This window comes from Pelobates fuscus, chromosome 1, assembly GCF_036172605.1.
Source record: "Pelobates fuscus isolate aPelFus1 chromosome 1, aPelFus1.pri, whole genome shotgun sequence".
NCBI lineage: Eukaryota > Metazoa > Chordata > Amphibia > Anura > Pelobatidae > Pelobates > Pelobates fuscus.
In genome coordinates this window covers 452,679,463-452,692,549 of record NC_086317.1, presented here as the reverse complement: position 1 = coordinate 452,692,549, position 13,087 = coordinate 452,679,463, and the positions used below count along the sequence as shown (strand labels likewise).

Genomic DNA, 13,087 nt, shown 5'->3' with positions numbered 1-13,087 from the left:
TATATTCTGTTTCGTCTGTTTTTACAGTCCCTGAAATTATCAGTGGAGATATGGAATCTGCGATGGTTGTTGATTTGAATCCATGGGTAGAATACGAGTTCCGTGTTGTAGCCACTAACAGCATTGGTACTGGTGATCCCAGTCCATCATCCCGAGTTATCAGAACCAGTGAAGCAGGTAAGGTTTCTCTTTTTCTTAGAGGTGTCTGAATTATTAATCCACTGTCAAAAGCCAAGCATTGCGGAATTACTTATTTGCATCCTCACAAGTATTTCAATCTAGTCATTTACAACGTAACATTTTCATTTTTTTTTGTATTTTCTTTCCCAGCAATCATAAGCTCTGAAAGTATCTTTACCAATCATGTCTAAGTTACATAGATAATAAATACAGGGCAATGTATAACTATTCTATTTTGGTGGATTTGATGGACTGACAGGCAGATAGACAATTTATATTCAAATGCACAAAACAGAGCCAGATCCCCAGATGTTGTAGAACTACAATTTCCATGATGCTTTGCATGCCTGGAATCAGTGGCGTACACACAATCCATGGGGCCCCGATGCAAAACTGATCCATGGGGTGCAGTGGCTCAGGTTGATGGGAGTCAGAGTTCCCACTATGACTCCCTCTCCTTCCTCCCGCGTGGCTCCTGATGGTTGCTGTGAGGAGTGACCGGGGCAGTCACTTCCTCCTAGCGTCTGACATCATCAGAGTGGGCCCGGTCGTGCTGTTACCGGGCCCACTCTGATGATGATATTAATTTCCATAGGGTGGCCCTAACAGCATGGACCACCCCTTCACGTGCCTCCCCGGGCAAATAAACTGCGCGACCGGGGATGCAACACATGGTGGCGGGCACCTGGTCCCCGTATGTACACCACTGCCTGGAATGACTGAGCATCGACAAAGCTGTAGTTTTAAAACATCTGGGGATCTAACTTTTAGGCACCCCTGTGTTAGAATATGTACATGGTTAGCAGTAATCTACAAAGCTTGACTGGTTTTATACCTCAAGATTTCATAGTAATACCTTGTTTAATGAACTTGGTTTACATTGTTGCTGTTGCGGTTTGATCTTGGTTTACATTGTTGCTGTGTCCGACTCTCCGTTTACATTACAGTAGCTTTAAGGCAGAATTTCCAAAACCAGTCATCACTATACATATAGATAAATAAACTAAATACCAAAATACCAGATTATTGCGGTATGTAATGGTATATTTTTTTTCATTACACTAACAATACTTAGAAGACAAGCTTTCGAGAGTCTTCTTCAGGTCTGAAGCAATACTTACCAGTATCATAGAGATTAACACTTAAACCAACTGATGTTGTTTGAAAAAGGAATATCTAAGACATTAAGATGTGAGTTTAAATACAGATTTAAGCACACGTCTTAATGTCTTATATATTCCTTTTTCAATACTCCCACTTTGCTTGCATTTGAGCAATTTATATATACACATACATGCAGCTGTAAATCTGTGTACCTTTCTCTGCTGTTTTAATGAGCTTATTGACTCTCCTCTGTTTATTTACGTGTTCACTCTCAGGCCCATCTTCTGCTGTTTATGACACCTGACACCCCTCTCACCCCCTCGGCTTCTCTAACAACATCATTTGTTTTAAGCGTTAAACTCAATCATATTGATCAGAATTGCTCCAGACTTGAGTAAAACTCTTGAAATCTTGTCTTTTAAGTGTTATGTTAGTCCAGTAAAAATATGTTTACTGCAATTCTCTGGTATATTGGCATCTCGTCTACTGGACTAATACGGCTAATCCAATCTACATAGATAATTAAACACATATATATATCAAACTTAAAACTTAATTAACATGTGAATGTTGTTACACTGCTAGGGCCAAAAGAAATTCAAACAAATTTAATATTTTGTCTAGTATAATATATAGATTACTATTATTTATAATATAGATGAAATTAGATTGTCTACAACATACCAATATGCACATTTTTTAAATATTCCTAAAAATATAAATATTATATTTAATTGCCCTAGAGGTTGTTAATGCACTAGATACATACTCATCGTTCTGCATCTACCATCATGATCCTGGTTTTGTGAGTGTTTCATCAATGTAACATTCATTTCTGGCTTCTCATACTTCTTGCTCCTTCTGACGTGATTGGCCATGCTTGCAAACACTTGCCAGCATGCTCTCTCTTCATTACCAATGCATCTGTGTCTGAAAGAAGGGACATTTCTTACTCCAATCCCATATTTATCTAGAAAAGCAAGAGACACACTCATATGTTGTAGTTGCTGTGACTCAGAGTGGGAGAGCCACCTGCAAGTTAGAGGCACTCCCCTTTTTTGGCATAGAGGGCTATTCCATCTTGATTGACAGGTGATGAGAGAGATAATATCGTTAGATTTACTGACAAAAGTGTATACAGTTGCGAGTCATTCTGTTATCATGATATATGAATGAAAATTGTGATACCACATGGTGGATACTCATGAAGAAAGTTGGACAGGGCACTAAAGCAGATTTTATGGGGAAACCATACAATGTTTTAAATCTCAGTGGAGCCTTTATTAAGCTAGATAAAGGGTCCTGTGGCAGCCAAAATAATTTATGGTTTTCCAATAAAATCTTCATAAACACCATCTATGTGTGCCCAGTCCAACTTTCCTTATAAGTATTAATACATTGGGAATGGTCCACCCTGGTCTGAAAATTATTGTCAAGTGCCACTCCACTTTATGCATGTTACATTGTTGGATACAGACTAAGTCACTGGAAGAGGAGTGCCCACAGTGCCGGAAATTACTCATTTTGATTAATTAGGATGTAAAATGCCTGAAAGCATTAGCTTCAAATATTCTGGAAATAGTTTGGATCGGGTAACATGAGCTGATATGTACACAATCAGGTTAATGGCATGTAACAGTTATGATTAATAAATAAGGCCCGGATGGGGACAGACAAGGCAAACAAGATACATGGGAACGAGATTTACAAAGTGCACAGTAAGCTAACAACTATGTTCACCAGGAAGAAAATGAGTGATGGGAAAGGGAGTGAGCACTAACATTAATAAATCAATAACACCAGGCCATCATTTTTCAAAAGAAATATAAAAAAAAAAATCAAATGAATTTGTCTTTAAAATATTGGTATAGACACCAGATCTTCCACTTTTGCCATGGTCTGTCATCAGACTATGATATGAAAAGTTAAAATTGTACAAGAAAGGATTCAGGAGGGATTGCGGTCCTGGTATTATAAAATAAATGTTTGCACTTTATTGTCCATTGTTATCTATGTTCCGTAATTGAAAGATTTATATATTTACCAGCCAGTTTCCATTTCCTTCAGTATAACCTATGATCTAGATTTGGAGTAGTGATACTTACGTAGTAAGTTGAAGTATCTGTCTTAGAGAAAGATTGCGTAAAGAAGCATGTGATACAGATGGAAGAACCTGAAATCGATACTTTTGGGGTTGTTCTATTTTTAATATCTCTGAACGATGTGCCTGAACATCATAAAACCCATCAAAGGGGTCCACATTGGGTTATTGCATATATGTATTTATTTATTTGCTTTTGTTCTTTGTTTGTATTTTCTTTCCTTGTTATTTTAATCATCTTTTTATCACCACTCCTCACTCATAAACTATTAAGAAACGTAAAATATTTAAATAAATTGTGATACTAGTGATTCATTTTATTGGTGTTCTCTGGTGTGGGAGCTGTTTAGCAAATGGTGATTATAGTAATGCACAAGACACCAGGTTCTGGCAGGTTTTAAAAATGATATACTTGAATAATATCATTGCAGCCATATTAGTTGATGAAAATGCAGCTTATTTTATCCCTAAGCTCTGAGTTTCATTCACTTTGTTTTAATTAAAACACTATTCAATAAGTGATCATAGCAAGACTTGATAAACAGTGTAGTCTATTTAGTAAAATGTTAATTATGGTGAAGTTAGAACTGATTTTTAAAATGTTGACCAACATATTAAAAAAAAAATTGGGTTAATTTGAATATTACATCCAACTTGGCTACATCAATGTAAATTTAACCCCTTAAGGACACATGACATGTGTGACATGTCATGATTCCCTTTTATTCCAGAAGTTTGGTCCTTAAGGGGTTAACATGGTGTTTCTCAAACCATCAGAACTCTGGACAGACTCCTATCGTGGAGTGCTTGACATTTCCCCTGTCAACAAGGAGTTAATTTAGAATCATTTTATGATTACAAAGATCCACTCAAAGTCAACATGGAAAATAGTTAATGGAAACGAGCAGAGTTAGCAGATGCAATCATTTTAATGGTTCCGACATCTGCTTGTTACGGCTTTAGTAAATTAAATTTCATCTACACACTATGTTATTTTCCCTCTTTAGAGATTAGTTACATTATGACCACACCAAAACATTATGTATGCCTTGACCTATGTTTTATATATCTGTTATTAAAAAAAAAATATATGAGTTGATATACATTTACCTCCTTAGGGAACGAACCTAATCTTTGCAGTCACCACAAAATAGATCCTATATACCATGGGAAATGCAATATTGTTTTTATGAATCAGGAGTCTATACAGCCTTGCTTTCCCTGAATCCTATTTTAGAACGAGCTTCCTATAGACCAGATTGTTATAGATGAATTGACTGTCACTGGTCGTAACAGGTTAAAGTCAGTGAATCGAAGTCATAAAATACTGCTTTAATAACTCATCAGAAACGTTAATGCTCCGAGATGGATTCACCTGCAGTTTGAGATTCCATGCACTTCAAAAAGCTTTTGGTTTCTTACACGATAGTGCGGCAGATAAACTGTGAAATGTTTTCTATAGAAAGTGATGATGTGTCAGCACGTCTTACATCTTTCATTCCATGAGTGTCTCATTCAAAAATTCTACACAGCATCCAGTGCAAAGCAGATTAATATTCTGTCTATATTGCTTTACGCCGTTCCCCAAGGTGGCTTATTTCTAGCAAATTGTCATTATGAACAGGGAGATTTCTGTCGAATACTACTTAAGAGGCTTTCTCCCGTTAAGCCCAGGTTTGATGCCATATGATTAGTCGTATTATTTATAGTTATTGTGCTGTAAATATAAAGAGCAAATAAATTATGCATTGCTTTATAACACTAGGGTAGTAAGAATAAGTTCAGTAAATTCTGTATTCTGTACAAACACACACGTGTATATATTCATAAATAAAAAGCGCAAAAGTTTTAGCAAGTTAACACCTGGGTGACTACATAGAATATTTGATGTTCAGTGTAAATCTATGATAATTAATCCTCTAAATGCATCTGCATTGAGCAAATATATTTATCTAATCTGAATAAATTGATTATCTATAACTAGGAAAGGTAAAGCTTGGCGGAAAGATGAGACAGGGGGATATGGTAGAAACATTTAAATGCATTAAGGGAATCAACACAGTAAAGGAGGGGACTTTATTTAAAAGAAGAAAAAGTACCACAGCAAGAGGACATAGTTTTAAAGTAGAGGGGCAAAGGTTTAAAAATAATATCAGGAAGTATTACTTTACTGAGAGGGTGGAATAGCCTTCCAGCTAAAGTGGTAAAGGTCAACACAGTGAGAGAGTTTAAGCATGCGTGAGATAGCATAAGGCTATCCTAACTATAAGATAAGGCCAGGGACTAATGAGAGTATTTCGAAAATTGGGCAGACTAGATGGGCTAAATGGTTCTTATCTGCTGTCACATTCTATGTAAGTGGTTATCAAACCAGTCCTCAACAACAGTCCAGGTTTAATCATTATCTCCATTGGAATAAAAAAGGGAAATACATAAATTGTGGACTGTTGGTGGGCCATGAGGACTAGTTCAGGAACCACTGATCTATATACTCTACCTGTCCATCCATCTATTCATAACTATCTACCAATATAACCTTATTGTCAGGATTACTAGTTGATCCAGCACGCAGAATTGTGTCACACCTAGGACTAAGGATAACGTCTAACCGGACCTTAGAATGGCCAGACTTAACATATCCAAAAATAGTCAGAATACTTGCCGAGGTCAGGAAAACAGAATCAGACACAACAATGAGAAAAAGCCAAAAGTCAAGGATGCCAGAAATCAGGGAAGTCAGAATGAAGCCAAAGTCAAATACCAAAATATCGAGATCAGGAACGCACTTTCGGATTACCATCATGCAGAAACCATGACAGGGCAATGAGAGAATGTAAAAACTAAGTTTAAATAACCCTCCTGTTATTCCGATTGGCTGCAATCAACCCTTGACCCCAAAACGTGCGTGCGCGTGACATCACATGCACACCAACATCATCTTCAACGTGGGTGGTCATGGGGCTATAAAATGGCATAGATCCGCAGCTGGCGGCGGCCCTAGGCATGCTGGGTTTATCAGGTATCCGGGCGCACGGTTGTAGATGGGCACAACTATTCCTGTCATGTCGGTAAATACCATCAAACACATTACTATAAGCGGATGAATTTGTTACACTTATAACATAAGGTAGAATCATAACAATACACCAAATCTCCTTTCTGGTCCTCTATTTGATAATGCATAACATACACTGGTCATAGTATGTAGAAAAATAACAAAGAATCTGTGAATGAAGAACGTTTGTTTGCACATTAAAACAAGGTTCAGTGTAGGACATATTTTATGGCTCGAATGTGTTAATTTATAATGTCATATATGCTTCATTTAATCTAGCATAGAATATTCACACAGAACACTCTTTTAACTGCTTCATTGGAGAGCTTAGTAGAAGTTGCAAATCAGTAATTTTGGGAGAGCTAATGAATCAAGTGGCAGTCATAATAAAGTCTGAATTATCACTGCATATGAAAGCAGCATCTGTTATTTTATTGAATCACACAAAATCCATCAATTTCGGTATTAGTATTTTTTTGTTTGGGAGTGCTATATTTAGTCAGAGGTGTGTCATGGAGCATTGCATAATTTATTTAAATCACACATTTGAGTTATGAATAAAGCAATTCTAGGGCAGTGGTCTAAAAGTAGAGCAATCACCATGGAAACCAAAGGGATATGCATGCTTATTGCTCTTTTTTTTTTTAGAATTTTGCTTTTAGATTTGTTCTTTATAAAGAACTTCCAAAATTCCTGGCACAAAACAATTCTAATAGGTGCAAAAATATTGCTATAATTAAGAATATTTTGTACTCTTTGTAACTTAAAGCACATATTTATAAATAATTTAAGGGACACTACTATGATTTTATTTTTTACTGTACTCTGTATGAGTATTTTACGAAAGAAATATACGTTACGTTTAATGCAATCTTAACTTGTATCCATTAACAAATACAGTTTAGATCCATACTTGCTTAGGTGTTGTAGAAAAGCAGATGTATAGAGGTATTTATGGAAATTCAGATTTCCAAATATGGCACCATAATTTATTTATTTATTTATTTTATTTATTTTATTTATAAAATATTTTACCAGGAAAGATACATTGAGATTTCTCTCGTTTTCAAGGATGTCCTGGGTCCACAAATCATTGCATTGTTACATTAGGGTACAATAAAATACAAAAACAATATTAATACACAATATATACAAAATTTAACATAGAACAGGTAGGAAATATATAATCACCCATGACATGTACATTCTGTTTTGAGGTATGTAGAGAGGGATCTCTTAAAGGACTTTAAGCTTAGGGAAGATTTTAAATTGTGCGGGAGGTCGTTCCACAATTGCGGTGCTCTGTAGGAGAAGGAGGATCGGGCTGCTTTCTTTTTGTATTGAGGTAGACTAATAATGTAAAATGTACAGTAAATGCAGTATTGTAAATACAGTTTCTTCATGGAGTCTTCCTTTTTCCCTTCCCGGCTCTATTAATTTAGGTTGTGTTTATAATGCAATGGAACTAAGCATGTTTTTTTATAGATATTCCAAAGCTAAATATAAATTTGTAAGTGATACACTATTGAACATGTCTTTTTCATGTAAACACTGTAATGTATTATTGTGCCTCCGTGCATGGTCATGTGTCAACTATACAATTATTTTATGATGTTTAGAACTCTAAAGCAAAACAACAACACTCTAGCATTTTGCATCTGAAACAGTTGTGGAATATACTCATAAATCCAGTCCTTACCTGTAATTTTATATTTTCAAGTTATAATATACAATTTTTTGTTCTCATCTTACTGTTAGATTATTAAAATAAAGAGCACGGTAGAACAGTTTATTATAGATCATGCATCTACTGGCATACACATAATGTTTCTAACCTGTGCCCATCTCTAATTACTTTGTTCTTAGAGAACGTTTGCAAGTATACAACAAAACCAAGAGACTTGTATTTTACTTCTGCGCAGTCAATTAATGGTGGTACTTGGCAAATTATAATATTTTATGTCTACTGGCAACAAACTGTCTCAACACTCCATAAAATTCGAAAATGTATCAGGCATGTCCTGTTAGAAAACACTCATTTTAAGAGTCTTTAACTTCTTATGTCCCAACACTCTCAAGCTATATATATATATATATATATATATATATATATATATATATAGAGAGAGAGAGAGAGAGAGAGAGAGAGAGAGAGAGAGAGAGGAGGACATTCTAGACTCTGTTCTCCATCTGCATTGTTTAAAAGATGGTTAATGAATTATATACTATTTTGTGGTTTATACCAGTGTACATCTTTATATTTACATAATTGTTGTTGTTGTGATTGAGACTTTCATAAACTTTATTTTTCTTCTTATGTAAATGCTAGGCCTCCAAACTCAACCTTCTTCTCTAAAGTTTAAAGTTTGCACAATGATGCTCTGATATCTGACTGAGTATGATGGAAAGTTTTCAAATTATGCTAAATTAATACAATAACACTTAAGAGACATAATGCACAGGGTTGAATTGCATATTTTATTTGTGTGCTTGCAAATGAAAAAATAAAAGAATGCTAAGGAAATAGTTGTAGATCCAGAAAAGTCTAATGAAATATTTTAGTGCCTTTTATGTACTTAAACATCCTCCAAAAAACTATCAAATAAATCCTGCTAATCATAGGGAATGCTTGCACATGCTGTTTCTTTGGGACCTGCAGTTGATATTCTGGATTCTGGATTCTGGCTGATATGTAAGATCTCTCCTGTGGCTCTTTAGGGAGATGCTACCCTACAACATTTGTGAGAGTACGCATATTTTGTTTTAACATTTGGTATACTATGAGTTCTTGCACTTTGCAGAGTGATTCAAAAGCCTCAACCCGCTCCACGAGCCATCTAGTCCATTCACAGCTTGTATGAGATGATGATGATAATTCCTAGAAACAATATTGCAAAAGGAACGAGAATATCAAAATGAAAGGGGAGAGAACTTCTTTCTAACGTTTTGTCATTTAAACAGTAATTTTCTCCTGTAAGGCATTAGGAGAAGATCTTGTCAAATGCCATAGTGAAATGTATTTCTCGTAAGTGAATGTTACCCTAAATGTCTTGGAGCATGGATTTGCTTGTTGAAATAGATGAGCTAAATCTAACTTTAAGAACTAAATTATGTTATAAGAGACACTCATAGCTTTGATAAATTAATAGTATTTCCCCTATAGATTTCAAAAAGGTGACTGCTTTTCAGCCTCCAGACTTAGATTCAATGGGCCACTCCACCTCAAAGCAACTTCATCTTAATGAGATGAAACAACTTAATCTCTTAAGTTTCTTAACCATGAGGTTAATAGGAGAAGAGACACAGGAGAGAGGACACCATATGGACAAATGCTGGGGGTTTCAGCTTCCCAGTTAAACCAATTGAAAAGACTTTAAACCTATAGGTAAGGTAAGGTAAGGTAAGAATCCGCCACATAACAAGTTAATTGAGATGAAGTTGTTTTGGGGTGGAGAAGTGTCCCTTTAATAGATTTCAGCCCTAAGTCTTCAATAATTAAACTTTGAAAAAAAACATCGGTCGAAACGCGTTGTGCAATATATTCTTTACTGGAGATCCAGATTTTATGCTGTGTTGTATGAATAAAGATTTCATTTCTGCATCTACATCCTTGTTTGGCATTTATGAAAAAAACGTCCAGGAGGAAAGTGGAAGATTTGCAGTGAACCTTTTATACCACAATTCCAGCTATTTGGTCTCCTACTTACTAAGGCGCCTATAGTCTGAGCCACTTTCATAGGCTCAGAAATATGTGAGTGAGATTTTTTCTTCTCCATTTGTTTTATCTTTATATACAGGCTATACTATGTCTTGTGTTTTATATTTTTAGGACATACAGACACATGGTAATATTGCATGTTTTATTATTCACATTTGGTTTATGTACCACATTTTTGCTCTCACTATATTGTTTATTATACTTCAGCCCTAAGTACCTTATTGGAAATCTGATCGATCCTGACTTTTGACTTAAGCTGTGAAATACAAACATCTGCAAAGTCCATGTTATCCGTCGCTGTCCTATATAGCATCATTTTTGTCAGATTTACAAGGTAAAAAAATAATAAAAATTTTAAGTTTAATTCAAACTTGTAGGAGTCATTTAGATAAAGGATATTCCTCACATTATTCGATTGAGGCATCTGGTTTTATTCTTCGCCGATCCAGTCAGATGGCAATAACTGATTGCATTGTTGTGTTTCAATAGCTGATAAATGTAATTTCCAGGGATAGTTACATAATGTAACCTGAGTGAACACCATGAGCAAGCCAAAGTCCGATCCATTATACAAAAAGTGGATTTAAAGTTGAAACTTTCAATTGTATTTTTTAGCATCACAAAGTTTCATCAGATATTTAAAATATTTTTTTATTGAACTTTTATTTAATTTGCACGCTTTTATTTCCGCTTGCCATCTGTACATGGTGCTCCTAACTGTCAGGATAAGGCTGTGCCGAGTGAAATGTTGTGTCATTTTAACTTGTCATTAAAGCATGACTGTCTTCTTTATGTGCCTCATTACAAACAATTAATATGCGGAAGATCTAGAATATACTAATTACATGTCAATATTAAAGTTTTATTACTGCAGGAATATAGTGATAAATTATACTGATTGCTACAGTTTACATGGGGAAATAAAGGCATGATGCTTGGAAAAAGTTGTGGAAATATTGATAATTGCAACCCTTATCTATCACGGGAAAGTTTTATTTACTAAGTAGTTATTTAATGTAAGCAGAGTGCAGAGGTTACCATAGAGTTGCAAAGTTTTTTATTATTTTTTATATATATATATATATTCTTTATTTTTGTTGTGCATAGGATTGACAAGTATGCTTCCACAGTCACGACAGCTTCAACAAGTAGCTATCATAATACACATAAACATGGCTAATAGAATAACTGCAGAAGAACAGTAAACTGGTGTGTTAAGGATGGAAAGTTCCCAGTTGGAGATCAATTTGAGAGGGGGGGGGGAATCACCCGACCCCTATGGGGTCACAGGGACACCACAGGGTACTACCTCTCCGGCCCTATTCCTTGTTGAGGGTTAGCTGCATGTGCCCCCCGACTTTGATATTCCTAGTGACTGAGTCCTTCCACATCTGGGGAGTGCGGAATAGTCCACGTTTCTGTAATCGTTTGTTGGAAGTAATCTTTTGTTTCCATGGGTTGTGTCGTGGGGGAATAACCCGAGGGGCCCTCAACTCAGGTGGCCCGCTGGCACATGGAGCCAGTCCTGGTGGAGACTCTTCATCCGACTCTCCCTGCCCAAGCCGTCTGCAGGCCATAACTTAGTTTCGTCTTGGAACCGCTAATCGCCGGCATCATCCTTGTAAGGGAGGAACGTGTATGTGTAGTTGGAGAGAGGCTGGATTTGGCAGGTATAATTAGTATAATCAAGCTTGTGGACCCGGAGCTCAGTATCGGTGCGTCTAGCTGGCTCAGCAGTCATGCTCCTCCCCCAGAGAGATGCAAAGTTTATGGCACTATAACCCAGTGCTCCTCAACCCTCTCTTCAAGGCACACCTGCCAGTACATGATTTACTGATTATCCAGCTGTGTCTAAGGTGTTTTTTTAAACACCTTACACACACCTGGGTAATCAGTAAATCCTTGACTGGTAGGTGTGCCTTGAGGAGAGGGTTATGGACCACTGCTATAACCATTTAAAAAAAAAATCTTGGCTTAGTAGGCACTATTATATTGGATTAAAAGGTTACAACAAGCATCATAGCCACTATAGTCCGCTGTAGTGGTTAGAATTCCAGAAGTAAATTGGTCTGGTTTCCTGGTAATGGGGAAAATCATTTAGCAACCATATGCCCCTTTACATGTATCCCCAGTGGACTTCAATGCTTCCTGAAGAAGCGGTGAAGTTCATCTGGTTTCTGCAAAAGCTGGAAGCCACTGGCGTTGCCATCCATTGTCTGACAGTATCAATTGACCACTCTAAGTCAATGACTGTTATTCTTTTTAAATGAAAGTTGCACCTAATTGCCATTAGCCAGTTCGATAATCAAGTTCCAGGATGGCCGATGACACCCCTATAATGCTGCCAAAAGTGATATTACACCGCCAACAGCAGAGGGATTAATATCTGAATGTTCAGTATTTCAAAGCAAAATACTGCACATACAGACTCCAGGCACCATGACCACTTATTATTATTAATATTATTATTATTGCCATTTATATAGCGCCAACGGATTCCGTAGAGCTTTACAAAATTTTAGGGGGGAGGGAGGGGATTTAACTATAAATAAGACAATCACAAAAGACTTACAGGAATGATAGGTTGAAGAGGACCCTATTAAAACAAGCTTACAGTCTACGGGAGAGCCGCAGAAGCCAGAAGCTGATTCTGTTGCCATTCATTGGCTGAGAGCCTTAGCTTACTGTATTGCAGAGAATTATCCAACCCGGAATTTAGTTTCAAGCTGGATAATGACACCCCATCACTCTGTCAGAGGTGGAATTACATCTCCAGCAGTTAAGAATTTAAAGTTGGTATGTGGAGTGTTTCACAATATGTAACAATGAAATGCTGCACATACAGACTCCAGGCACCATGACCACTTTAGATCACTGATCTGGTGCTTGGAGTAAACAATAATTAGCTCTATTATACCATCCACAGTGA

The 13,087-nt window shown here is 36.4% G+C and overlaps 1 protein-coding gene across 1 annotated transcript in view; it reads left to right on the top strand.

Annotated features, from left to right (window-relative positions):
- Positions 1-13,087, top strand: part of CNTN5 (contactin 5) — a 1,203,952-nt gene that overhangs the window by 1,119,373 nt on the left and 71,492 nt on the right. Inside the window, exon 19 of the mRNA XM_063430510.1 lies at positions 28-177. Coding sequence (XP_063286580.1) covers positions 28-177 — 150 coding nt within the window. The remainder of the gene's footprint in view (positions 1-27; positions 178-13,087) is intronic.